This window comes from Mitosporidium daphniae (assembly GCF_000760515.2).
Source record: "Mitosporidium daphniae strain UGP3 chromosome Unknown contig-16, whole genome shotgun sequence".
Classification (NCBI taxonomy): domain Eukaryota; kingdom Fungi; phylum Microsporidia; genus Mitosporidium; species Mitosporidium daphniae.
Window position 1 is genome coordinate 16583 of NW_013546656.1, and position 24616 is coordinate 41198.

Here is a 24616-nt window from a genome sequence, read left to right on the forward strand (position 1 = left end):
CCGATCACACCAAAGTAGAAAACATGCATTGTATAAAAAATCATTGCAATCCAGGATCATCATTTGGGCATCACCAATGCGACCACCGTAATCCACAACAATAACAACAAAGATGCCAATCTAAACTCGCGCGGGGAACTTCCATTTTGCTTCAATTTACCAAGTGCGCTGGTTTCGCTTAAATTTTAATAAAGAGACATTTCATCGGGGCTTGACCCTAACCTTTGGAGGTGTCAATTGATATTTTGGGAAATACACAGCCAATTTGATTCAATTTGATGCAAATGCGTCCCGGTGCCTCTTCATATAAGCGGACTTCCCGTTATGGTTGGCGTATTTATTGAGATGGAAAACAATAGCCGTTTATCTCGCGTACCCATTAGGCTCCTCTATTCGAGCAAAAATCCGAATCCCAACAAAAAAGCGCATGGGAGGCACTATTGTTCTGTTTGGATGGTTTTTAGCTATATACTGACATTTTGGGCGATCCCCCCTATCCTTTCCTGGGTCGGAGGGATGAAGGATCTCGCCTCGCAGCGGGCATTCAGGGAAAAGATATCTCTTTGTTTTATCATTTTGTGTCTGTGTGCAATGGTAGCCTTTTTGACGTTTTTTCTTCCGATTTTATTGTGTCCCCCTAAAAAATATATCGAATCTTCCATAGGATACCAAGAGGCAATGGTGGGGCACTTTGTATGGGCTTATGGCAAAGCGTATGAGCCCTCGCAAATTTCCTCGTATTTTCCAACGCTACAGATGCCGCAGAGTGGCGATATTTCGTTCCTTTTTCCTCCAAAGGGCCAATGCGGCACCTATTCAAACCCCTTTTTTAAATCAGATCTAGAAAATGCGCAGCTTTCCTCGGCTCGTACCTTGATGTTTGAATGGGAGGATCTGGTTTCTGCATCTGGAAAGCTAGTTGCCATCAATGGGCTTGTCGTTAACATAACGACCATTCAACTTGCACAAGAAATACCACCAGGATCCGACGCCTCGCTTTCCTTTGCTAACAATCGCATGTCAAACCAAACAGAGTGCCTTTTCAGCAGATTTGAAGTGGGGATTCTTTCCAAAGACAGCCCGGGCTGCTTTTTTGCAAAAGTTATTCTTGCAATCTCGCTATTTACCATTGCCTTTGTGGTTCTTTTGCGATTCTTTATGGCCGTCATATTTGATTGGTTTTTATCAACAAAAATTTCGCCTCAAAAGAAGAAAAGCAGCTCTTATGGAAAGCAAAAGTCCTCCTCAACCAGACTGGCGTCAATATATGCGCCATCTGCCGCTGGAGATGCATCGAGCCCCAAATTTTGTTCTTCAAGCGCAGATTTAACGGCAACAGCACCTTCTGATTCTGCTCTTTCGTCTCTAAGGCAGGACCGAATTTTCTCTCTAATTTCCCCGGCCCTTAATCGGTCAGCCAGCTCCATTCCTACGACAAAGATTTCTTCAACCGACGACATGTACGTATTGCTTTTGGTCACCTGCTATTCGGAGGGCAAGGACGCAATCGTAACTACACTTGACTCTCTCTGTGAGGCCGAATATGATGACGAAAAAAGACTTTTACTTGTCGTTGCTGACGGTATAGTAACGGGATCTGAAAATGCCAACTCCACGCCGGACATCCTTCTTTCTCTGATGAGCAGCGACACAATTGCTTTCCAACTAAGGTCCTCCACTGGATCGAGCAGCTTTCCCGCCACATACGACTCGATTGGGGAGGGAATGCGCAGTTCAAATGGGGCTCTCGTTTACGCTGGATACTATGGTTCCACACGTGGAACGGGGGCAAGAATCCCGATGCTTTTAATTGTCAAAACGGGGATCAATTCATCTGAAATCGCCCATTCTAACCGTCCTGGAAATCGCGGGAAAAGAGATTCTCAGGTAGGAGGAGGAGCATCTTTTCTTGTAGATAATTTTGATCCACTTTTTGATACGCGTATTGTTTGATGATCGAATGACAGAGCTTGATTACGCCATTTTCAATTCAATCTTCATACTTCTCGGGGTCACTGCAGACCTTTTTGAGGCGGTCTTGATGGTTGATGCGGACACCAAAGTTGATAAGCGGGCATTGAGAATCCTTGTCAATGCACTTCAAGCAGACTCTATGATTATGGGGCTCTGTGGGGAGACGCGCATTTCCAACAAGAGAGAATCATGGGTCACCATGATCCAGGTCTTTGAATACTACATAAGCCATCATCTTGGAAAAGCCTTTGAGAGTGTATTTGGCGGTGTTACTTGCCTTCCCGGCTGCTTTTGCATGTATAGGATTAAGGTACTGGCCATCGGCTTTGCTGATTTAATAGGCACCAAAGAATGGGGGTTGGGTTCCTCTCTTGGCGAGCCCCGAAGTTGCGATAAAATATGCGGAAAACAAAACCGACACCCTTCACAAGAAGAACCTGCTGCTTCTCGGGGAAGACAGATATCTATCCACCCTGCTTTTAAAGTCCTTTCCAAAGCGAAAGCTGATGTTCGTCCCAGATGCATTGTGTCGCACCGTGGTCCCATCAAAATTTTCCATTCTTCTTTCACAGCGGCGAAGATGGATAAACTCCACCATTCATAATCTCCTGGAATTGCTGCTTGTCCGAGATCTTTGTGGAATATTTTGCTGCAGCATGCAATTTGTTGTTTTTATGGAGCTAATTGGGACGCTGGTCCTTCCAGCAGCAATCACGTTTACCGCAATTTTGGTTGTCGTTTCAATTTCCGATCCAGTGGCGGCTGCTGTCCCTTTGGCACTATTGGCATTGATATTGGGATTGCCGGCTATCCTGATACTGATCACGACAAGGAAATTTGTGTACATCGGTTGGATGTTAATATATTTGCTTGCCCTTCCCATATGGAATTTTGTTCTTCCATTATATGCGTATTGGCACTTTGATGATTTTAGTTGGGGCGAGACTCGGAAAGTTGCACCGCAAAAAGAAGTGTTAAAGGATACCTCGGAGAATCACACTGATGCAAATTCTGAAGTGAAAATCGTCATGAAGCGATGGTGTGAATGGACGAAGCATCTCTATTTGTGCGATAGCCAATAAATAATTAAATGCATCATGCGGACCGCACTCCTAAACAGGCACTTCATTAGCGACTTGAGCGTAGCAATTCTAAATCTTCAATTTCTTTGTCCATCAAGCTCTTTTGGCATTTTAGGTTTTATTTTCGCGAGTTTCCTGGAGCCCCCTATTTACTAAGGTTCTGATTTTGAGGAACCTAGAGATAAATTAGCCCGGGACAGCATTCAATTATGCCGCTTTCCCTTCGTGTGGTTTCTGTTATTACGACTCGATTGCGTTCTGACCCGGTTGTGTTTGGCTGGGCTTCGGCTTTTTCTCGCTGCTCATATTTGTATCGACATCGTTTGACTTGGGCTTGGAGCTTATTTAAATTTGCATAGAAAGGGAAGACATTGGATCGGCCTACGAGCTTTATTGTTTCCAAAAGAAGCTTTGCAGAAATAGACCACAAACAAACGGACGCCAAAAAAAAACCAAGATCACGACAGTGATAAATGGCGATAAAGACGCTCATCCGCGCGTTCTTATGCATACTGCAGGAAAATGTGATAAAGGCAAAGGAACCAAGATACAAAACAGTGCGAAATTCTTTGAACAGCCCCAGCAGGCCTTGTGCACTGACAGGACCGCTTGACAAATATAATGGGTTGAACATGTATGCTTTACGCAAAAAGGCCACTATGGCACGTCCAGCGAAAAATGTACTTTAAGGGCTTGCTATAAATATGGATTGGTCGCCCTTCATCCTTCTCTTCGTCCCCAGCCATCAAAGTTGGGGGAAAGTGAGAAAAAGTACGTGCCAATGACCCGAAGACGAATATATTTCAACATGCGATAGATTATAGCACTATTTTTTGTTTCGAATTTTATTTTTCAAGTGACATTTCGGCACTCCTAAAAGGCTCGGAAAGAACCGACTAAATCCCAAAGCGGTCAAAAGTTTGGATACCATCCATTAATTATCGGTTCATAGTCGCAAGCCTACAGTCTTGATCATCCAATTCCAAGAATGGTTACAAAAATTAAAGACTTTTTATAAGCAGCACAACAGTTGCACCATGGCAAGAAGCTCTAAAATCCGGCCAGAAAATTCGTGGCAAACAGGAAAAAGACCGAAGCGGCGACTTTTTTTAAAAAATAGCCCATACCGCTTTTTGCAATGGCACGTACGATGGCTCATCCGTCAGTATAATGAGGACTCATACAGGTCTTCTGCTCGGGATTCCTAGCAACACCGATATGAGTGTCATTCGTATTATCGATCTGGTGCCACTGCTTGGGTCTGGAAATTAATGCCTGTATGCATTTAACCTGCTTCCAGAGATGCACATCCTCAATTTCAGTTCAAATATTGGCTCTGAAAACGCAACATCCGATCTCTACATTGCCACTGGCCTGAATATTAGTATCTCTGACGCCGCCTTTACTGTTTAAAATGACTCTATCTCAACTTTTGCCCAATGAACCACCTATGATCTTTGAGCCACCAATGCTAATATTGCCCTCGTTAAGCAAAACGATCTCCAAAAGCAAACGATCTCACTTCATAGAGATACAGCTTTGATGGCTGACTTTGCGTTGCCTTGAATGTTTCTGTTGGAATTTAGAGCTTGGGCGTTGACACTAGTTTAGTTTATGCACAAACGGATATTTTTTCGTTTCGCTGTGCTCAGTTTATCAACCTCTCTTGAAAAATGCTATTGCCAACGTCCCAGATGTGGGCCTACTTGATATGGACCGACTCTCAACAAAGACTTCGCGTGGAAATGCTACCATCTGCCTATGCAAAGATGCAAATATCAGCATTTTCTATGGGTCATTGAGCACTGTGCTGGTGCTGCCATTATAAATCTCGTTAAGAATATCATTAAAAGAATTTCATTTTTGAAAGCAACTTTATTGAAAAGAACGCTTTTTTGTGAAGAAGGCCGTTGCTGCTGGCCTTCTGCGTCCCAAAAAGATGCAAAAAATCGGTAATCTTTACGGAATGGAAAAAACTTGGGTACAATAAAACCCACACCTTTTAGGCATCAGAATTTTGTATCGTGTCCACTTTATGTGTACCGCTGTGTTGTGTAGCGATAATTTTCATACCCATGTGTGCATCAAAGCCACCGAGTTGCCAATTAATTGCTCCCTTTGATTAATTGCAAAATTTTTTATGCAGGCCGCCTTTTTTGACTTTCAACAGGCCTCAGGCCACCAACTGGCTTCGTTTTACGATCCATTTTCTGTTTCTAAGGTTCCTGCTGAGATCTCAAAATGTCTGTTAGAGCTTGAATCCGGATTTGTAAGCCCCATGCTCGCTAATGGATAATTAGGGGCTGGCAAATGCCACATGCGAGGCCATTCTTCAGGCCATTCCCCCGGTGTTGCAAATATTTTCCTCATCAACGTATGCTCCTGAAGGTTCAGATCCCAGCTCTTATAAGGAATTTATTCTCATCTATACAATGTGGTATGTTCATGTCAAGTTTTTCTACCAATCGCCCCTTTATCGATTGATATCGGAAGCATCGCTTTTATCGGCTTCTGAATGGAGTGCCAAGTATGGGCAATTTCTTAGCCCCGCAAACAAGGCGTTGGCTTCCGGATCTCTTCTGCTGATTGTGCGAGTCCTGCTTGACTCGCTTTCCACCATTCTTAAGCGCTTGGCTTCGGGCTCTGAAAATTCCAATTTATATGCTCAAATAAAGTCCCTCTCAAGAACCATTCAAGTTGCCCTACGAAGGGTAAGTTTCATTTTGCTGTCAATTCTAGCTGAACCGTTTGGAAACAACTTCAAGCGACAACTTGCTCGCGTATTTCAACTATCTTCAAGGCACATATCCAATGCCAAGCGTCGATTCCGTGGGCACCGAGGACTCTGACGACAATTTGTGCTCCTTGGAAAGTGCTTCGCAAAGGCTATATGAAATTGAGGCCCATTTACTGAGGGAGTATTGTAAATTATTGTCTAAAATTTTCTCCATCACCATCAATGACCGCTCCCTTGTTTCCTCCGAGAAGCAGTCTGTAACCCTATTCTCTGGCGCTGCGCTATTGGAATTTTACGCAAAGGTGTGGCTCTCCATTTTTTGATTTCTTTACCTTCATAGCTTTCTCGTACTCGTATGTGTACACCTGTCTTCAGATCGATCGAGAATTCATCTTCAACCAATCTCAATGACTTTCCCACGAAGGATCGCGTGTACTGGTACTTTAATCGAGCTAGGCTTTTCATTGTGGAGGCCAATTATTTTCGCGCCAAGGAGAATCTAGCCAATGCATTCCACTTGCTGGCTCCCCAGTTTTCATTTAAAATGGCCAATTCGTCGAGATTTCGAAATTTCTTAAAAATCACCTGCCTTTTACTCCCTCTCGAGTATTTTTACTCAAATAAGGTGCTATCTCCGGCAATCTTATCTCAAATTGCCGCATGCAGTGGTTCCAACTCGACTTGCTTCTCCACGATTCGATCGGTTAATGCCTTTCTCTCACTAAAAGACTGCTTCTTGAAATTGTTTTCTTCCATCAAGAATGGAGACATCATCTCATTCTCGGTGTTTCTTAGCCAATACGAGTCTGTTTTACAATCCAGACATCTGTATCAGCTTTTTGTTTTCCTGTTCAAGCCTATGCTTCTTGCAAATTTCACAAAGAAAATGTAACACCATCGCCACTTTCCCTTTTACTTTGTAGATATTTATTTACGCGAAGAGAGGACCCTCCGGAAAATAGGCTTCCCATTTCACACATCCTTACTGCGATCGCGATGATCCAAAAGGACCTTTCCAGATGTTCAGATTGCGCAAAATCCGTTGCATGGACGATTTTCCCATTTCTCGATACCACGAGGCCGCACTGTCTTAATTTCGAAGTCGAAGCGCTCATTTCAATGCTAATATCCAACGGGCTCATCAAGGGCTATCTTCACCATGAAAAGAGGGTTTTGGTCCTCAGCAAGGTCAATCCTTTCCCGCCATCTTCATCTTCCTCTTACATGATGCACTCACAATGAGAAACAGCGGCAAAATAAAAGTGCTTCAAATGCCCAACTATGCTCTCAATAGCCAGCCAATTGAGAGCAGGCAGAAAAGCTCACGCGTGTACACCATACTGTGCACCATTACATACTGTGATGCCTCCTAATAATTTACTGCAAATAATTTATGTCGAACGATGTGCAATGTTCCTAAACCCGATCCCAATGCACGTGGCCAAAACGCTTCCGTTGTCTTGATCCTCCTTGAGCCTGAAAGAAATGCCAAAAAAGAGATACAATTGTTTCAGAAACTCGACCGAAAATGGAGTTAGCGGCCCCAAGCGAATCGAAGACGCATCTTCAGAGGAAAGCGTTGCAAGAAGCAGTATGAACCATTGCCTGGATGAATCACCCCACCCAATAGTCGCAGTCCTTGAGAGAAAGGTAGCTGTTACCCTATTTGCAAGGTCCTCTGGGATTTCTCCCGGATTGGCCACACCCTCTGCAACGATCAGAGAATTTGATGTAGACTCGCCCACAATTGTCAGCGAATAGCCTGGCGATGATCCTGCCTCGGATCCCTTCCTCGCATCTGAATATATCAGAGCATCTGGAAGCAGCTTGCAAAGCGTCATTTTTGACGAATCAATCACCCTTGCCACAATGGAGGGAGAAAGCTTCGCACAAGAGGCAATCCCTCGAACCTTCTTAACCAATCCAATATCAATGAGCTGCTGGGGCTCAAAGGCCCTCGGCAAAAGCGGCGATGTAAAAAGAATTTGACCGCCACCGTTTGGAGAGTATCCCCGCTTCTGGATTTTGATATCTAAAGTGGACTCCTTGACGCCCCAGGCCCTGAGGATGCCAAAATTGACCATTTTTATGGAGTCTACTGATGGGGCTTCTGGCGAAGATTGGGTAATCCCAGTGAGAGTGAGGGATGTTCGCGATTTTGCAAACAGGCAAAGGGGGACCAGCATTTCAAGAAAGTATCCGATTGGGCGTTCCACACCGCAATCAAAATTTAAGGATCCTCCAATGATGATGCCGGGAACAATTTTCACCGATGTGCCTGACTCGTTGATTTCTATGCTAGTACCGTCTGTAAGCTGAGAAACGGCTCTAAGAAAATGGATTTCATATTCTCGAAGCCCTATTCCGTCTGAACCAATATTTGACCTGATATCTTCGATCTGAATGGGGCGAGAAGATAGGAAAGAAAGTAGAACACGCGACCGAAATGCTGCCGCGCCCTTCAAGAATAGAACCTCGCCCTTTTTCATAAAGATTTATTTATTAAATTTTGTGCCCAAATTTTAATATTTGAATGCCCAAAATTCTGGGAAAGATCTCGAGTTGTCAATTATAGGACAGTCTACAAAATACGAACTCCAACCTTAAATGATGGAGCCGAGTCAAAACAGGACAAGCTATGGAGCCGAGTCAAAACAGGATAATTTATTCGCGCTAATTCATCTTGCGAATCAAGTCATTGATAAACTCCTCGCGGTTACCGGTGTCTCCTCCAATGATGAAATGCTTGAATTTGCGAGCACGGAAGCCGCCATTTGGGGAGGAAAGCTTGAATGGGCAAATGAATTGGTTGGCAGCCTTGAAAGCAGGGCCGACGGTGAAGATTTCGTGGATAAGATCTTCAATGCAAACAATCCCAAGATGGCCGAGAGCTGCTTCAATCAGCTTGTTATCTGTGAGAGCAACACGTTGCTTATCAATGCGGCCATGACCGCGCTTATAAATCAGTTCCTTGACAGACTTCAGGTTGGGATTGCCATAGGCAATATATGGCTCAACCAAGTGGAGCATTTTCTTGGTCGCTGCCGTAAGGCGTACGAAAACCCCATTGTTGATTTGGATGAGGCGGAGGAGCTGCAGGATCTTGCGAGGCTTTGGCGAAAGCTTGTTAATACTACAAAATGAGAAAATGCCAACATGGTAGCGAGAAAGCAATGAAAATTCATATTCAGTCCCGAAAGATGGTTAACGATCACAGCACGTAAAAAACACTAGTGGATCAATGGGATCATCATAATATGTGCACAAAAATCTGGAAATCATATTACCCTTTGATGCGGACAACAAAGGCGAGCTGAGACTCTGCGGGAACATATATCTTACCAGAAGCTTTGCTTTCGCGCTTCATGGTAATAGCCTCACGTTCTTTGGCAATATATTCCTTAGCATAATCCTCGGCACGCTTAAACGCCACTTTTTTCATGGTCCTGTTTTTTTTGAGCTGCGCTGCACGATTGGCTAGGCGCATAGCGGCGTGATTTTCAACGATTCTCCTTTTTTTCAAAATCGACTCGGGAACCGAAGCATTTCTAAAAGGTAAATGGCATTAAAATGGTAAATAAATGCATGAATGCATTTGACCAATAAAGCCAAATCTATTTGATCAGAGTGTGATTAAACACTTCCGACAAATCCGTTATCAAGAGATAACGAGAATATGCCAACAGCAATGCTGCTGGGATATCTATTTAAGAGAATAGCGTGCTAGGCTAATCCTCCAATTCCATATACACCGACGTATATGAGCTAGGCTGATGGTGTCAGATGGATGAAATCACTGAACATACTTGGTTAGCGATAAAACGGAAGTCATTTGGAATAAAAAAATTTATTAAAAATTAAACTTTAATGCTCTTTCCAAGTTACCCTAGTTCCCTGGGCTAAAATTAGGGGTATGATTTTGGGTAGCGTTTTTAATACCTACCAGTTAAAAGACAATCCCTACATTTTCCGCCTCAAATCGTCTAGAATATTTTACAAAAAATGTTTGCTCTGAATTTGCATCAGAAGATATTTCGTCAATTTGACCGTATTTGCCAAAAACACTCCTGACAAAATCGATGTCTGTTGATGAAGACATTTGAACGTGGAGCGTTCTCGGGCGATTATCGATATTCTGAGGTCTTGAGATTTTGTTTGCCGGTGTCAGCGTGTCTTTATGCTCAAAGGCTGGCCTACAAGGCTGGGACGCCGAGAGTAACGGTCGTAAATTATCTTGAACCGAGCGAAGAGACTGAAAAAGAGCTTTGCGCTCTTCCTCGGAAATGTCAAATTTTGGGTCTTCCAATTTTTTAATTATGTCCTTCTGCTTTTGAATGAGAGAGTCTATGGCTTGCTCTCTGCTTTCACGAAGAGGTGGGTTCAATTTAATAGAAGGGTCGCCCATTATAGCGTCAGTTGATTTAGAAGCCATCCGGGCATCCGCCTCTTGTTGAAAAGTTACAATGGCCGAGTTTCGCTCTCCCCCATTAAATTGAATTTTTACCCGCTCAACATGTCCAAACGCGGCAAAAAAGGCTTCTATTTTTTCGGCCGTAAATAAAGAAGGAACGTTTGAAATAAATAGTTGTCTGCCTTTGATGTTCTTTCCAACTGAAGTCGGATCTTTGCATCTCGTCATATGCGTAGGCTTATATGTCGTAAAGTCCTCTTGGTCATGTTCCCGCGAATCATTTCGATATTTGGACGAAAACGGATGGCTATTGAGATTCCGTCTTTTCCATCTATAATCAATTGGGGCCAGAATGCTTGAGGTGCGATGTGGAGGCCTGGGAAAGGAGCTTTCCCGTTCAGGAGAAATTGAGCGTGATCTAGCTGACAAGAGGCTACGATTGTGCGGAGACATATTTTCCGGGAAAGACATGGTCTTGCAAAGAAAATCAAATAAACCCTGCACAAATGGCTTCGTGTCTATCAATAATGAGAAATAAAATTGTCCCATCATACGCTTATGGAGAAAGTCATCAAGCTTTATCAGGCAAATAGACTTCAGCTCGTCAATAGGCTTGTCATGCTTTAGCAGGGCAAATATGTATTCAGAAAGTATCTCCGAATCTGCGTCAAACCTAAATCACAAGTAACATCCAATGCAACTTACAAGACAGGAAGACGGCTGTTCAAATACCGCTGAAGTGAGCCAAGCGAGTCCTGGTCAAACTTCATTAGTTAAATTTTAAATTAAAATTAAAAGCTGAAAAATTATTGCACTCATTAAATTTAGCAGGCTTGCTATTATAGCCTTTGGAATGTTGCAATTGTAAAATAGCAACCATGCTCATGCTCTACACGGACACACAATTTGGTTTTGAATTAAAATTTCCATTTCTCGATTAATTTTATTGCTTTCAAATCCCACAATGAATGCTGCTGAATTGAGATCCACCAGTTCCCAGAACTCACTCCCTACGGTCTCCGCCGACCCCTCAAAGACAGGATTGTTTAATTTGGACCCGGACACATCTCTTCAACTTCAAGGTTCCGATTTGGTTCATTTTTCTAGAATGCTCGGACAAAATTTTTCAAGAGTCCTTTAAAATATTCAATCCAAGCCCCATCAATACAGTTGCCTTCAAAATCAAGACAACGACACCAAAATACTATTGTGTAAGTCCGAACGTCGGAGTTGTCCCTCCCAAAGATTATGTCACCATAAAAGGTATCTTTTCTTTGTTGATGATCAAAAGTTTTGTTGCAGCCAAGAAAAGACAAGTTCCTGATCATTGGACATCCGCTTTCTCCCTCAGAGATGCTTGAATTTTCGGAACAAGAACTTCATTCTACGCAATACGTAAGTAGATATCGGTTACTCTCGTTTAGTGGTGTGAGCTAGAAGAAAAGAAGAAGGATTCTCTTGTAGAAAAAAAGCTGAAATGTCTCTTTAGTGTTGAACCGATTGCTGAATATGTAAAAATTCCGTTATTGATCTCGTGTTTTAGGAGAAGAGGCAATTTTCGTCGAACAATCAATATGGCTCATGTGTCCTTACGTCCGGAATCGTTCCTAGAGAAGTTGCAGACCAGTTGCCATTTTTGCGATCACATGATTCCATGATGTTTCCACCGGCTCTTGTTGGAATAATTATTTTGCTCACCATCCTGGCGACGTTACTCTCTTGCTAATGAAGGCCATGGTCAATAAACTACAAATAATTAATTTAATGCTTGTCGGCAGGCGCGTAGTGGTCACCGGACTGGGCACCATCAATCCTTTAGGCTGCTCCGTGGACGAGTCATGGCGACGGCTTATTTGTGCCCATTCGGGAATAACTTCAGTCTTCACCTTGCCAAAGAGTGGCAAAAAATTTCCTCTTGCAAGGGTCCCAGACAAATGTGAGCCTGCCCTGGCTCTAAAGGCCAATGCAAAATATCCACGATGGATCAGATTGGCCACGATTGCAGCAAAAGAGGCTATAGAGAGCTCTAATATCCTTGCAAGTAACATCAGCATGGAAAGAATTGTGGGGTGCCCATGTTTTCTTAGAGATTAGGGATGCTCGCTAGGCACTGGGCTGGGATCAATTGAAGATATTGGCCAATCAACGGGGATTCTCCATGACCAGGGTCCCCGAAGAATCTCCCCACGATTTATCACATCAATTCTGGCAAATACAGCGGCCGCTCTTGTATCTACAGGCTTTGGATTCAAGGTCAGTTGGTGTAGCGATTGCTCGTCTTGTTCAACCATTGCATTCGATTCCATTTGAGCAAATTTTTATTACAGTAGGGGCCCCTCAATGCAATCTCAAGCTCGTGCGCTACCGGTAAAGACTACCCTCGAATTAGCATGTAGGAGCATCATCCATTGTCGATGGAATATTGATGATATCAAATATGGAGGCAGATGTGATGGTAGTTGGTGCCTCGGAAGCCCCGATCAATCCGTTAATAGTAGCTGGGTTTAACCAGTATATGCCAGCTAGCCATGCTGATATCATAGGATCAGAGCGTTGGCTGAAATTGCCGGGGAGAGGCCTATCGAGTCATATTCACGACCTTTTGATAAAGCACGAACGGGGTTTGTTCTCGGGGAGGGTGCGGCTGTTTTGATTCTCGAGGAGCTGGAACACGCCAAACGAAGAGGAGCAGCCATTCTGGCAGAAATAACAGGCTTTGGTGTGAACAGTACGTTCCTATGCTATCAAATTCCATAGATGACTGCTATCACTTGACAGCGCCAGATCCGGAGGGCCAAGGGGCCATTTCCTGCATGAAAAAAGCGCTTTTTCGTGCAGGGATTGCCCCTTCAGAGCTGGGATATTTGAATGCACATGCTACTTCCACGCCAATTGGTATGATTTGGCATGTTATTGTAGGCGACAAAATTGAGGGAAACGCAATATTCAAGCTTTTCGATCAGAAAAATCAAACAAAGACCCCGCTTTTGAAAAGATCGGAATCTGCAGGAAAAGAACTTTTCGTGAAAGGGCAGACATCATCGGATGATAGAAATTATTTGGCATCCAGAAGGGGCCTTGATATTGAAGAATGCAGACATGTAACCCCATGCATCCCGCTTCTGGTTTCAAGCACAAAGGGAGCTACTGGCCATTTACTAGGTGCAGCCGGCGCTATGGAAGCCTTGTTCACAGTTTTGGCATTGAAACATGTAAGTACATGGATTTGACATGACAAGAACATAGCACCCCCAACCCTTAACTTGGAGCAGTATGATTTGGAAAGCATCGAAGGATCCTCGAATATAGAATACCCTGCAAAATACGCCCTTCATATGCCTTTTGTAAAGCATCTGATGAGCAATTCCTTTGGATTTGGAGGCGTCAATATTTCGCTTCTGTTCACCAAAACTGGCCAAAAATAGAGGGCAGCATCCACAAACTTTACGTGCGCAAATAAAGGAACCCCCTTTAATTTAGGGTTGCTATCGTAAATTTTCACTTTTCAAAGTTATCTCTCAAAGTTTTAGCATGTCATCAAACGATTCCTGGCAACAATATGTTGATTCCTGTCTGCTTGAGACAAACAAGCTTTCGCAAGCTGCAATTCTTGGCCATGACGGAGCAATATGGGCATCCTCTCCAAACTTTGAACTATCCTCTGAGGAGATATCGAGCCTAATAGAGGCTTTTCGGGATGCCTCAAAAGCCCGTGAGCGCGGGCTATATATCGCCGGAGTTAGGGTAAGAGAGTTAATGTTAATATGGTTACGCATGTAGAACATTATTTTGAGGGCAGACTCCCGATCGATATATGGCAAAAATGGCGCTTCCGGAGCTTTGTTTGTGAAAACTGGCCAGACAATAATAGTGGCAACATATGGCTCAGAACATATCCCCGGCAATGCTACCGCAGTGGTGGAGCAACTAGCGGATTACCTGATTTCGGCTGGTTTTTAAAACGTAAATGTTTAAATTTAATTTGAGTTTTAAATTTTTTTCACTTTTCATTGATATCAACATGCAGCTGCATGCCCATGAATCGGGGGTTCTGCCGCTGGAAAAGCTGCTTCGCGTACAACTACAAGAAGCTGCTTCGCCAAGAAATATATTTATCGCACTGATGGCAATGTTGGCAACTTTAAATGGACATGAGGCGGCCGAACAGAAGACAGCCACTTTTTTACTTGCATCAAAGCTAGTCTCTCAGGAGCGCAATGCGATTGGAGTTGCCCTTTTGAAATCAGCATCTGCTTCTTTGATTGAATGCCTCTGGGATGGTTTAACGTTAATTTCGTCAACTCGTTCCCTTAAAATATCGGCCTTGCATTGCAAATCCGATGCAAAACAGCCACCTGTGATGGTAAACCAACATTCACAGGCAGCTGCATCAAAAGAAAATAATGCGACTGCAATAGCCGCACTAGGTTATTTGCTTTCAATTGTGGCGCCGTCGAAATTTTACTTGTTCTTTCAACGAGCCCTTCCAGTCGATCAACAACTGCTTTTATCGGTGGTAGAGTGTGCATTTGAGCACATAGAGGCTGGCCCTTCCAAGGATAAGCTGATCACTGCACTTTTGAAAATTGGCAACAAGCTTCCCTCACAATTGATCCGTATCCTCGTCAAAGGATATGCTACCCTCGCCTCATGCTCGCATATTCTCTTCAATCCAGAAAATAGCTGTCACAAAGAAGAAGAGAGCGAGCAAATGAAGACCCAATCTGTAGTTGGGGCTCTGATTTCGTCAGCTGTGTTCACGGATCGGAATAGCACCGATTTTTTCATGGCATCGGTAGTTCCGTTCTCGCAAACCGTGCCTGTTCATCGGCGCATACAGCTGCTTTCGCTTTTACAAACATTGCGAGTTTGCACAGAGGCTCTTGCTTGCTGGCTTGCACAGGCCATGAATAATGACTCGTCGGTGTTGACCGTCCAAGTATTGATGCGTTCAATTTTTATTGATCGTGGGAGTTGTGACCCCATTCCCTTGCTTGCAAAGCTTGCCACGGCATTAGGAGAGGTTGCATCGAGTGAGAGAAAAGATCTTTTGCGTGTAATTGGCCTTCTTGTAAGAAACTTTCTCTCCGAAACTCAATGCATCGGCCTTTCGCAGCGTATAATGTCAGAGATAGAGGGGTCGATGATGGCGCCAACTGTGTGCTCTGCGTGCCCAACATCATGGGACATACTAGCGGTCTTGGCTCCGAGATCATCGGATGCACTCCAATTTTTACTAAAGCATGCAGTGGCACATAGCGTAAGCTCAGAGAAGGCCCCGTTAAGGGCACTGGAAAATTTCATTACCCAATGCAATGATGACGACAATAGTCATCACATTCAAGTCGCGCGTATTCTGACAGCTGCAGCGCCATCAAAGCTTACTTATCGGATGTTGGAGAAAATACTTACCCCAGCTCTGACAGAGAGTGAGCCGAAGATTCTTGCAATGGTTGTGCTTGGGCTCAAAGAGCGTTCGTCATTTGTAAGAACTTGCGCAACACGGATGGTTAGAACATTGGCGTTGGCTACAGCGGCTCATCCTGAAGTCATGGTGCGCTTACTGGGGCGAATCGCAGCAGGCGTGGCTACAAGCACGCACCCCCTTGCTCGCGCAGCATCTCTTAAAGCCCTGGCTCTTACTGTTGGTTGCATGGTATCAACAGAACACTCCGCTCCATTCGATGAGCATTCGCAAGCATCTTCGGGTTCTTTAGAAGCATCATCCCCATTTGCATATCTTAAGGAATTGCCTCGGCTGATCGATTATATTAGACCAGAAGCACGGACTGAAGTTGAGGATGCAACGCTTGTTTTGGTCGCAATTTTCAAGAAGATTCCTTCGCGAAAATTGGTGGAGCGCATATTTACGCTCGCACCAACCCCACTGCTGCGCTCATTTGTATCCCTGCTTATTGTGAAAGGTATGGAGGATCTTGTACCTGAAAACCAACGACGCATTGTTACGGCCGTCAGAAAGGCCCGCTCCCGTCTTCGCAGGAAAGCGCAGTCCCATCGCTTGCCCAAAATAGGGGGATCATCATCGCCTGTCCAAAGCCGGGATCAACAGGAATACTCGCAAGACGAAGATGAGCTTAACTATGACATACATGGACGTCTTGTGCTACCTGAAGATCAATTCATTGATCATTTGAATCCTTGCCACCCTGCAGTTGAAGAAAAAGAGATAGACTCGATTGAACAACCCGAGCGGCATAGTGCAGCGGCGCCGGAAAGGAGACGAAAGCGTCTTATCCCGTCGCAGAAGGTATTGAAATCTTACTCTTTTATTCCGCTCTCTCGAAAGCTGCTTGGTACTCACAGAGGTAAAAGAAAGCGATCAGCATTGCTTTTTTGTAAATGATTGATTACTTTATAAAAAGAACAATTTATTGCCTCCATCACCATCACGATCAAAGTGCGCAATCAAAACCGAGGTGTGCATTATTAGGGATTTATTTAACTCAATATGTGCCTCTTAAACCAGTCTATTAGACATTGGTTTTAAAGATGAAATCAATCTGTGCACTTTAATCATCCCCAATGTAAAAGTCAACAAGGGTTGAGAAAACAATAAGGATAACGCCAACCGAACAATTTGGCAAAACACCACCGTTCATAATTTGCTGTGCTATCAATAACTTTATCAACACAAAACCATTAGCGAGTGCGAAAACGAAACCGAGTACAATATTCAAATTGTTGCTAATGGACGGATCAATATTCCCAATATCCAACCAAGATGGGATGTACGAATAATTTAAATAGGAATTGAAACCTTTCTTCCACGGAAGTTTTGTTAAGAAATAAAAGGGAGCGACTAAGAAGCGTGGAGTCCAACCATTGTTGTGGAAGATCAGTTGGTTAAGATATTCAGGTGGGGGGGCTTGTTGTTTGATAATAGTCAGCCCGGTTTCTACTCCCGCGACACTAATATTCAAAAATTTAGAACCAAGCTTTTTAACATTCTCATCCATGGTATTGTTATTAGGACACACTGATTCTTCTGTTTTTTGATCGTGAACTGAGCATGTTTGACTGGTACTGTCTTCATTTTTTTGTTGTTTATCGTCTTCATTTTGATCTTTTGAATTGGTATTTTTAGTGTGTGTGTGTTTATGGACAGATGGATCAGAGTTCACACTGACGTCTTTGTTGCCGGATTTAGGAACTATCCCTGCAACAAGATTGTAAATTTTTTTTAATCCTTTTGTAGCATTTGAAATCGTTTGGTTAACCGTTTTGCTAACTATAGTGGAAATTTTGTTTTCTTGGTCTGTTAGAGTTGAGTTCATATCATTAACACGATCAGTACCTAAATTATTTGCTTCAGCATTACTGTTTGGAGCACTACTGTTTGGAGCACTACTGGTTGAAGCACTACTGGTTGAAGCATCACTGGTTGAAGCATCACTGGTTGAATCATTACTGGTTGAATCATTACTGGTTGAAGCAGATTGATGATTGGTGGAGTTTTTGCCTGCAGACAAGGGAGAGATATAAGTTTGATTACTACTAACCCACTCACCACCGATTTTATCACATTCTTGTTTTTTCGCATCATTATTCCCAGTGTCACCAAAATAGCCTTTGTAATATAATGGAATAAGAACAGCAAAGACAGCTACGCCAATGTAGACAGGAAAGTTTTTCGGATTCATAAGATGCTTCGACTTGAGTGCCGTTATGGCCTTAACGAATCTGAGATTTGCAATACGATTGAAGATGGATGCAAAGGAAAACAGCCGATCTTTGTCTGATGAAGCGAGTGTTGATAAGCCAGCAGTGTTTACGTAATAACTGGCACCAGCCAGAATTCCGCCAAAGATCGTTGCAATAGCAATGGCTTTTTTCATTGTAACTATAGAATTGGCTCGCGTTTTTATTTTCAGCTCTCCATCTGCACTTAAACCCGCTTGCTGGGGGGAGAGCATGACTTGTCCATTCGTGAGTGGTTGGGATACTAAGGTCGTTACCGGTGCTATTAAAAGGGAGTCTGGGCTCCAAAAAAACAAAACTGCGACAACAGTAACGGAAACTAAAACAAGAACAGATGTTACAACGATATGATTAGAATAGCGCATCGGTAGATTAAAAAACCCCGTTAACGTTTATACACCATAATGATCTATTTACTTATTGGTGCAAACCGCCTGCACAATGACCATTCGTGCAACTGATATCGCACGACTTCATATTCGATTAAAACTTGTTTATGTACATTTTATTCTTATTGGATGGTAAAATGAATTTACAAAGCATATTAATTTAAAACGAAATTAATATTGAAAAGAGGTTTGACAGGATCTTTGAGGAGGTACATTTATCATACCGGAAATAAAGGGATGCCAACAAGATCACTTGTGCGCGCACCAGAAATCGAGACGAATTCCTGCTGAAAAAAGAATAATTGGACCATTGCTGGTGGTTTAAAATTACTCAAAACGGGACCAAAATAACAACCGGCACAAGAGAAACAACGAGCACGGCTTTTACTATGATGAAACGTAGGCACAAGCGCACATTAAAAAGCGCCTTTCCACATGATCTATCGCGGTACGCTCCATATGGCGGTGGGTACACACGGATTCAAGTAAAATTAAAACCAATTTAATTAATTAACCGGAAATCCTGTCAAAGTTTAATTGATTTTAGAATGCAAACCTATAGCAGCGGGTTACATCATTTAGCAAGCGTTCTTGGGCAGACATTGAATCCAACAAACAGAAAAGAAGGTAGTGTCGTCATAAATTGCCTGAATTTTAGCGGAGGCTATTTTGGCAAAGATGGAGTGCGAAGTTCCCCACTTCTCAATACATTTGTTGGGGGTATCCCTTGGACCCTCAGCACCCTCAAATATGGCCGCCGCTGTATATTTAAAGAATTTTGTTAGGAAGCATTGGAAAATAGCTTGTCCGGTAGATGAAATGGCTGAAAATGAGCCGGATGCATCACAGGCTGCCGATCCAGCCACCAGCGAGCTGAGCACAGATGAGCGCAAAGATCTAAAGGGGGCTCTTCTTGACGCCTTGCAAAGAGGATGCATTAATGCATCAATTTCTCAAATCATTTCAGAATCGATCTCTCAAATTGCGATAAGAGATTTTGTGCTCGGAAAATGGCCCGAGTTTCTTCCCTTCCTTGCGGCACTATTACAACAAGACGATCCGCTCAAACGGTGCTGTGCGTTGCAAGTGTGCACTTCTACATTTTCTCGCTATCGATACGAGTTTCGAACTGATAGTCTTTTCAGAGAAATCAATGCCGTCATGGGATCCATAGCTGCTCCGTTGCTTGCCATATTTATCGGACAACACGCGCATGATAAGAGCTTTTTTCTTCGTGAGCAAAGACTTCTATTGGAGATATTTTATTCGCTCTCCGCCCAAGACATTCCTGCGTTTTTCGAGGAAAATTTCGGCACTCAAATAGTGCCTGTCATTGACCGAATTCTTTCCGAGCAGGGGGATGATCAGGAGCTGGTTCAAGTACAAGTTTCTGCATGCGAATTTATTCGGCTGTACGTTGTGCGCTATGAAGAAGAGGTTGGGGAATATCTGGTGCCTTTAGTCATCTCCATACTCCGATTGCTGTCCTCTTCTATGGGCAGTTCCTCTACTCAGGAGCTGGTCGTAAGCGAGGCACTGGGCGTTGTTGCAGCAGTACTTCGTAAACCCCGCTTCAGAGTTCTCTTTGATGAATCCTCAATGCTGGCCGCAGTCATTGAGCGCATTGTGCTTCCCTCTTTGCTTCTGCAGGAGGCTGACGAAGAAGCAGTTGGAACAACGATTTCTGAAGCCACCGATTGGATTCTTGTTCATTTTGGGGACGAGTTTGTCTCTGGCCAAAAGAAAGCCCTTCATTCCCAAGGAGAATTGCGGCGGCGGCCTGCTGCAGAAGAGGTCCTACGAGCCCTGATGACGGCATATCCTGAACCGGTCAAATTGCTTCTTGAGCGCTTTTTGACTACCGCTCGTTGTAGCGCAAATTGGCGGCTACGAGAGGCTTCTATTGTCATAAACATCTCCATGCTTCTTCCCGCTGTCAAGGTGCAAACCACACTCGCAGCCACCAATGTTGCACCAGCAATCACAAACAACCCTAACCCTCAAGCAGTGATCGTTTTGGAACATGAAATAATGCCGCTTCTTGTGGAGCTCCTTCCTACGTTATCCAATGCCTGTGCTCCCCTGTCATCGCCGGCTGCTTTTCTTGCATCAATGGCGCTTCGTTTCTGTACTTGCTCAGTTGACGCTCTGAAAGCTCTTAACCCTACTCTTTTTCGATTGCTTGTTAATTTGGCAATGAAAGATCTTTTACGTATTCGGAACCCATTAGTCCATCTCCCTGCTGCGCTGTTTTTGGAACGTGTAATTTCTCTCAATTCCGAAGAGATTATTTCTCCAATAGAGCGAGCCTTGGAAACCATTGTGGCAGTGGTCAAGCTGGTGGAGGAGCAAGTGGTTTCACTTTCCCATGAACCTGAAATTATGATGCGCTTGATGGCGCATCTGTTATATCACTCGAAAGGACGATTGGATCCCTCGGCATTGGATGTGCTTATTCAAAGCCTTTCTGTGATAATAGCACGTTGTGGGCCGTCTCCAAAAAACCCCTCGTTTACACGATGGACTTGGGAGGCGTTCGGACTACTTGGTGTTTGGTGTCCCATTTGTAGGGATAAGCTCCTTGGTTGCCCTGTCAGCCTAACGCTTCAAGAAGGTTATGCAGACCATGCATCTTATGCATTACTTCTTCTTGGGGTTCTTCTCGGAGCCGGAGTCATTGAAGAGTCTAGACCCTCCCAAGCAACACTAGCGCTTGCACGTGAATTTCTACCAGCGCTACTTTGCTCTGAAACGTGGCAACCTGGGCTTATGGGATCGCTTGGCCGTGTCCTGGAATCATATGTGGGTTCCAACCTGCTCGGAACAGACCACTACCATGCGTTTAGTACACTGTTGACAACGGTACTTTTAGCGCCCGGCTCGTCACCTCTCAAGCTAATGGCAGGAATCAGGGTTTTGCGAACGATGCTTGCAAACAGCGGCAATTCAATTGGACCTCTCATCTTCCATGCGGTTGTTTCCCTGTTTGGACGGCCACGTCCGGAAGGGGTCCGTCGGCGACTGGCAAAACCCCTTGTAAGGTTGTTCATCCATGCTGCTGCCGCTTCTGCAGTTGACCTTGGGGCGTTGCTTAAGGGCCTAAATGATATTCCAAGTTTTTTTTCGCTCGAAGTGCTTGCAACCCCCACATCGAGTGGAAGTGGAGGCGAAGCACTAGGACTTTTGCGACTGTGGCGCAGCGCGCAGACATTGGGGCTACAGCTTATTCCGCTTGCTGAGGCAAGTATTTCCGCCGTGTGTCAGTTCAAAGACAATGCTACCAATAATGTTGACTACCGCAAGGGCATTTTCCCAGTGTGGAGCGCCACTAACGACATGAGTGGTAGCATTCGATTGATGGCAAGCGATGCTTTGGACATACCTGAGCATATGCTCAGTGTTGTTGCAGTGACAATTTCCCAGCTCGAACAGGAGCTTATTTCGTGCGTGCAGATGTCTACCAAGGAGCTCCTCGATGGTCTTTCCAAGGAAACTCGCGCTCAATTGGCCCACTTTTCTAGATCAGCGTATGTATGTATCCAGTAAATTTCTATAAACCACATCTCTTCTCCTTTGCTTGCCCGTTAATTGATCCACCATGCAGTCTGGTTACCGTCGAAATATTGGCCGGTGCTTTTTAAAATCCTTCGCACCATAGGTTTGTTTGCAGTTGCGGAAAATTAGCTGATAGGCAGGATTTACAAATATATATCGAGGAGAGGTCTCTGATTGGACGCCTACAGCCAATTAATTAATTTTTACATTTGTTCTTTTATTATGGCAGACTTTGACCTATGGTCAGGGCTACGGCGCCGACCTCGAGTTTCCATAGAAATATTCCTACTTTTAGCTGCGCTGCTTGTTTTTATTTTAATTTTCTTGACATGCGACCGAAGCACGCTTATTTCATGGCGAGAAGCATGCATCGGATCGATCCCTCCTGTTGATAGCAACTCTAGTGTCGTCAATGCAGATATCGTGCCAGTAGTTGCAGATACATATGAAGAGCAATTTGTCGCTGCACTTGAATGTCCGCCAAAATTCATCTTGATATGTTGCACCCTGCTTGCGTCCGGAGCAGCAATTTCAATCTTGTTCTTGTTCATGGTTGACGTATGGCAACACAGAAGATAATCCCATAACCGGGTGATCGTTTTATTTATTAAATGTTATCTTATTTTGATTGAGTGCATATGGATCGCTATTGTCGCGGAAAATGTCTTTTCAAAGGTAATATCCGTACGCTTTTCGGCATCAAAATTACACTTGCTACCATGATAGCAATCAACATGCTGGAGCCTCTGATATTTACCGTGCCTTTCTTGAAAAAGGAACCAAGTCTTTAAAATGCCATATTTCGGCCCGCAGACAAGGACTTGTTGAGACAATAATTACCTCTGGGTACATTTGTGTGCGATCGATGTCGGGGTTTGGAGACCAAAGTAGCGTACAAATATCTTGCGGTCTAGGGATCGGAATTTTAAATTAGCTTGGTGGTAGCCTTATCATTTCCACCCGAGGACTTTTAATAAATAGATTTATTGGCTCAATGTGTTTGCTGTGGTGGTTGCCTTTTCGAGACGCTCGAGTTGGTCCATAAATGAGGAGGGAACATGATGTCGGGATGCAATTTTTATGAGTGCTGCCCTGAGATCTGGGCTTAGCGATTCCGGGCCAAGCTCTTGCACAAGTCCCGCAACAAAAGCAGCGAGATGCTCGAACCCTTGCTCAGGAGAGCTGGCTTGCGAAAGAATACCATCAAAAATCCTGAAAAAAAGAAGCGGCCCAACTTCGATGGAATTTTTTTTCATGGTGACAACATGCGACAGAAGGAGGTCGATACGAGCACCCCTCAAAAGCAGGGAACACACACGACTTCCAAAGGAGGCCAGCGTTGCACCGTGCACGGGCGAGCTTTTGGGCAATCGTATCACAGTCAACAGGGTATTGAAGACTTCACTGACATCCTTAACAATGGCGGCATCATTCGAGGAAATGAGTGCATCTAGCGCAATCAAGTGAAATAGCGTCTCATCAGAGGGACAAAAGAGCCTCCACGTGGAGACAACAAGCTTTGGAAGCCCTGCTGCACCGAGTTCGTACAACAAAAACTGAATGAATTCAGTTGACTGGCCAACATGTTGCAAAAGCCCCAACGAGGGCTCAAGTAACGACACGACTGTTTTCCAATCGCCATTGAGAATGCAGTGAGTCAATATTATTTCTATGGTGGCGCTATTTGGATGCAGAGAATTTGCTTTAAAGAGCCGTAGGATACGGATGATCCATTCATCTACCTTGGTGCTGGAAAGCTTATCTTGAGAATTGGTATGATGGGTCAAGCCCCCTGAAAGAAACGAATTAAGAATGGTAACTGTGGGCGGGCAGTTGGGAGAGCACTCGATCATTTCAAAAATGTTCTGCTGGCCCAAATGGTCGCCATTTTTGTCCGCTTCAACCATCAGACGCTCATAATCTGCAACCGATAGCATCGAATAAAGTGAAGCAGATGCGTATGAAATTATGTGCTTTGAAATTGAATATTTTTGCTCTTGAATTGCCAACCTTAAAACGGAAAGCGTCATTGATGGAAACAGTAAAGGCTCAGAGATGGTCGAATATAGCGAAAATATCGGCTCCACTTCTAATTTAGGCTGTGAAAGTAATGCCATTAGCTGTGATTCCGCTGTAGATGCCGAGGCGCGCGAAGAAACAGAAAAAAGACGAAAAGACATAGGCCATCGATGCATTGAACAAGTTGCCTATTTATTTTTTAAATTATTTGTTTGCATGAATGAATTCGAAACCAATTTTGGGTTTAAAAACACCTGTTGCTCATTCTGGGTAATAAACGCGCGAATGTGTGTCAATATGCTTTTTACCATGTAGAGGAAACGTCATCAGTGACATGCAAGTCAAAAGCTACAATTTCACACCATCATCTCGTTGGTGGTTTAAAATATTGCATGTCTAAAGTTGAAGGATCGACGTGCAAGAGACATTAAGGCGCCGTATTGGAAAACGACTTGAAATTGCATAGCGCAACTAAATGCAATCCGGCGTTTAGGCAAACTTTTGCGATAAATTTGGTTTTGCTGCAATTGATTTCAAAGTTCAGAGTATTTCATGGCACAAAGGTAATAATGAGTGCAGAGATCCATTTAGAGCGCCCTATTGGCAGTCTGAATTGTTTTAGGGTAAATTGTTTTAATATATTCAAAGTTGGTACAATTTTTACCGTCACCATGGTGTAGTCGGTTATCACATGTCCTTTACACGGACAAGGCCCTCGGTTCGATTCCGA

At 43.9% G+C, this 24616-nt stretch overlaps 14 protein-coding genes across 14 annotated transcripts; 8 read left to right on the top strand and 6 right to left on the bottom strand.

Moving 5' to 3' along the window:
- Positions 1-678: 678 nt before the first annotated feature.
- DI09_16p130 (glycosyltransferase) lies at positions 679-1953 on the top strand (the record flags this gene model as incomplete). Its single annotated transcript, XM_013383432.1, has 1 exon — positions 679-1953. One exon carries the CDS (start codon positions 679-681, stop codon positions 1951-1953), a length of 1275 nt encoding a protein of 424 aa, XP_013238886.1.
- Positions 1954-1960: 7 nt separating this feature from the next.
- On the top strand, positions 1961-3056 carry DI09_16p140 (chitin synthase; the record flags this gene model as incomplete). The annotated part of the gene is made up of 2 exons (XM_013383433.1): positions 1961-2284; positions 2316-3056. The coding sequence occupies 2 exons, from the start codon at positions 1961-1963 to the stop codon at positions 3054-3056; spliced, it is 1065 nt and encodes a 354-aa protein (XP_013238887.1).
- Positions 3057-5196: 2140 nt separating this feature from the next.
- DI09_16p150 (uncharacterized protein) lies at positions 5197-7035 on the top strand (the record flags this gene model as incomplete). Its single annotated transcript, XM_013383434.1, has 5 exons — positions 5197-5325; positions 5393-5752; positions 5796-6095; positions 6134-6681; positions 6735-7035. The coding sequence occupies 5 exons, from the start codon at positions 5197-5199 to the stop codon at positions 7033-7035; spliced, it is 1638 nt and encodes a 545-aa protein (XP_013238888.1).
- Positions 7036-7184: 149 nt separating this feature from the next.
- DI09_16p160 (18S rRNA biogenesis protein Rcl1) lies at positions 7185-8282 on the bottom strand (the record flags this gene model as incomplete). The annotated part of the gene is made up of 1 exon (XM_013383435.1): positions 7185-8282. One exon carries the CDS (start codon positions 8280-8282, stop codon positions 7185-7187), a length of 1098 nt encoding a protein of 365 aa, XP_013238889.1.
- Positions 8283-8466: 184 nt separating this feature from the next.
- Positions 8467-9339, bottom strand: DI09_16p170 (uncharacterized protein; the record flags this gene model as incomplete). Its single annotated transcript, XM_013383436.1, has 3 exons — positions 8467-8926; positions 9081-9305; positions 9332-9339. 3 exons carry the CDS (start codon positions 9337-9339, stop codon positions 8467-8469), a joined length of 693 nt encoding a protein of 230 aa, XP_013238890.1.
- A 400-nt stretch (positions 9340-9739) lies between these two features.
- Positions 9740-10974, bottom strand: DI09_16p180 (uncharacterized protein; the record flags this gene model as incomplete). The annotated part of the gene is made up of 2 exons (XM_013383437.1): positions 9740-10877; positions 10937-10974. The coding sequence occupies 2 exons, from the start codon at positions 10972-10974 to the stop codon at positions 9740-9742; spliced, it is 1176 nt and encodes a 391-aa protein (XP_013238891.1).
- Positions 10975-11557: 583 nt separating this feature from the next.
- DI09_16p190 (uncharacterized protein) lies at positions 11558-11930 on the top strand (the record flags this gene model as incomplete). Its single annotated transcript, XM_013383438.1, has 3 exons — positions 11558-11599; positions 11629-11715; positions 11754-11930. The coding sequence occupies 3 exons, from the start codon at positions 11558-11560 to the stop codon at positions 11928-11930; spliced, it is 306 nt and encodes a 101-aa protein (XP_013238892.1).
- A 614-nt stretch (positions 11931-12544) lies between these two features.
- Positions 12545-13629, top strand: DI09_16p200 (mitochondrial 3-oxoacyl-(Acyl-carrier-protein) synthase; the record flags this gene model as incomplete). The annotated part of the gene is made up of 5 exons (XM_013383439.1): positions 12545-12571; positions 12594-12715; positions 12748-12932; positions 12962-13416; positions 13444-13629. 5 exons carry the CDS (start codon positions 12545-12547, stop codon positions 13627-13629), a joined length of 975 nt encoding a protein of 324 aa, XP_013238893.1.
- Positions 13630-13735: 106 nt separating this feature from the next.
- DI09_16p210 (profilin) lies at positions 13736-14164 on the top strand (the record flags this gene model as incomplete). The annotated part of the gene is made up of 2 exons (XM_013383440.1): positions 13736-13948; positions 13985-14164. The coding sequence occupies 2 exons, from the start codon at positions 13736-13738 to the stop codon at positions 14162-14164; spliced, it is 393 nt and encodes a 130-aa protein (XP_013238894.1).
- Positions 14165-14225: 61 nt separating this feature from the next.
- Positions 14226-16655, top strand: DI09_16p220 (uncharacterized protein; the record flags this gene model as incomplete). The annotated part of the gene is given in 3 exon segments (XM_013383441.1): positions 14226-14567; positions 14586-16530; positions 16588-16655. The coding sequence occupies 3 exon segments, from the start codon at positions 14226-14228 to the stop codon at positions 16653-16655; spliced, it is 2355 nt and encodes a 784-aa protein (XP_013238895.1).
- A 79-nt stretch (positions 16656-16734) lies between these two features.
- Positions 16735-18288, bottom strand: DI09_16p230 (uncharacterized protein; the record flags this gene model as incomplete). The annotated part of the gene is made up of 1 exon (XM_013383442.1): positions 16735-18288. One exon carries the CDS (start codon positions 18286-18288, stop codon positions 16735-16737), a length of 1554 nt encoding a protein of 517 aa, XP_013238896.1.
- A 702-nt stretch (positions 18289-18990) lies between these two features.
- Positions 18991-21858, top strand: DI09_16p240 (importin alpha re-exporter; the record flags this gene model as incomplete). The annotated part of the gene is made up of 1 exon (XM_013383443.1): positions 18991-21858. One exon carries the CDS (start codon positions 18991-18993, stop codon positions 21856-21858), a length of 2868 nt encoding a protein of 955 aa, XP_013238897.1.
- Positions 21859-22070: 212 nt separating this feature from the next.
- DI09_16p250 (uncharacterized protein) lies at positions 22071-22418 on the bottom strand (the record flags this gene model as incomplete). The annotated part of the gene is made up of 1 exon (XM_013383444.1): positions 22071-22418. One exon carries the CDS (start codon positions 22416-22418, stop codon positions 22071-22073), a length of 348 nt encoding a protein of 115 aa, XP_013238898.1.
- A 432-nt stretch (positions 22419-22850) lies between these two features.
- DI09_16p260 (uncharacterized protein) lies at positions 22851-24062 on the bottom strand (the record flags this gene model as incomplete). The annotated part of the gene is made up of 1 exon (XM_013383445.1): positions 22851-24062. One exon carries the CDS (start codon positions 24060-24062, stop codon positions 22851-22853), a length of 1212 nt encoding a protein of 403 aa, XP_013238899.1.
- Between the last annotated feature and the right edge of the window lie 554 nt (positions 24063-24616).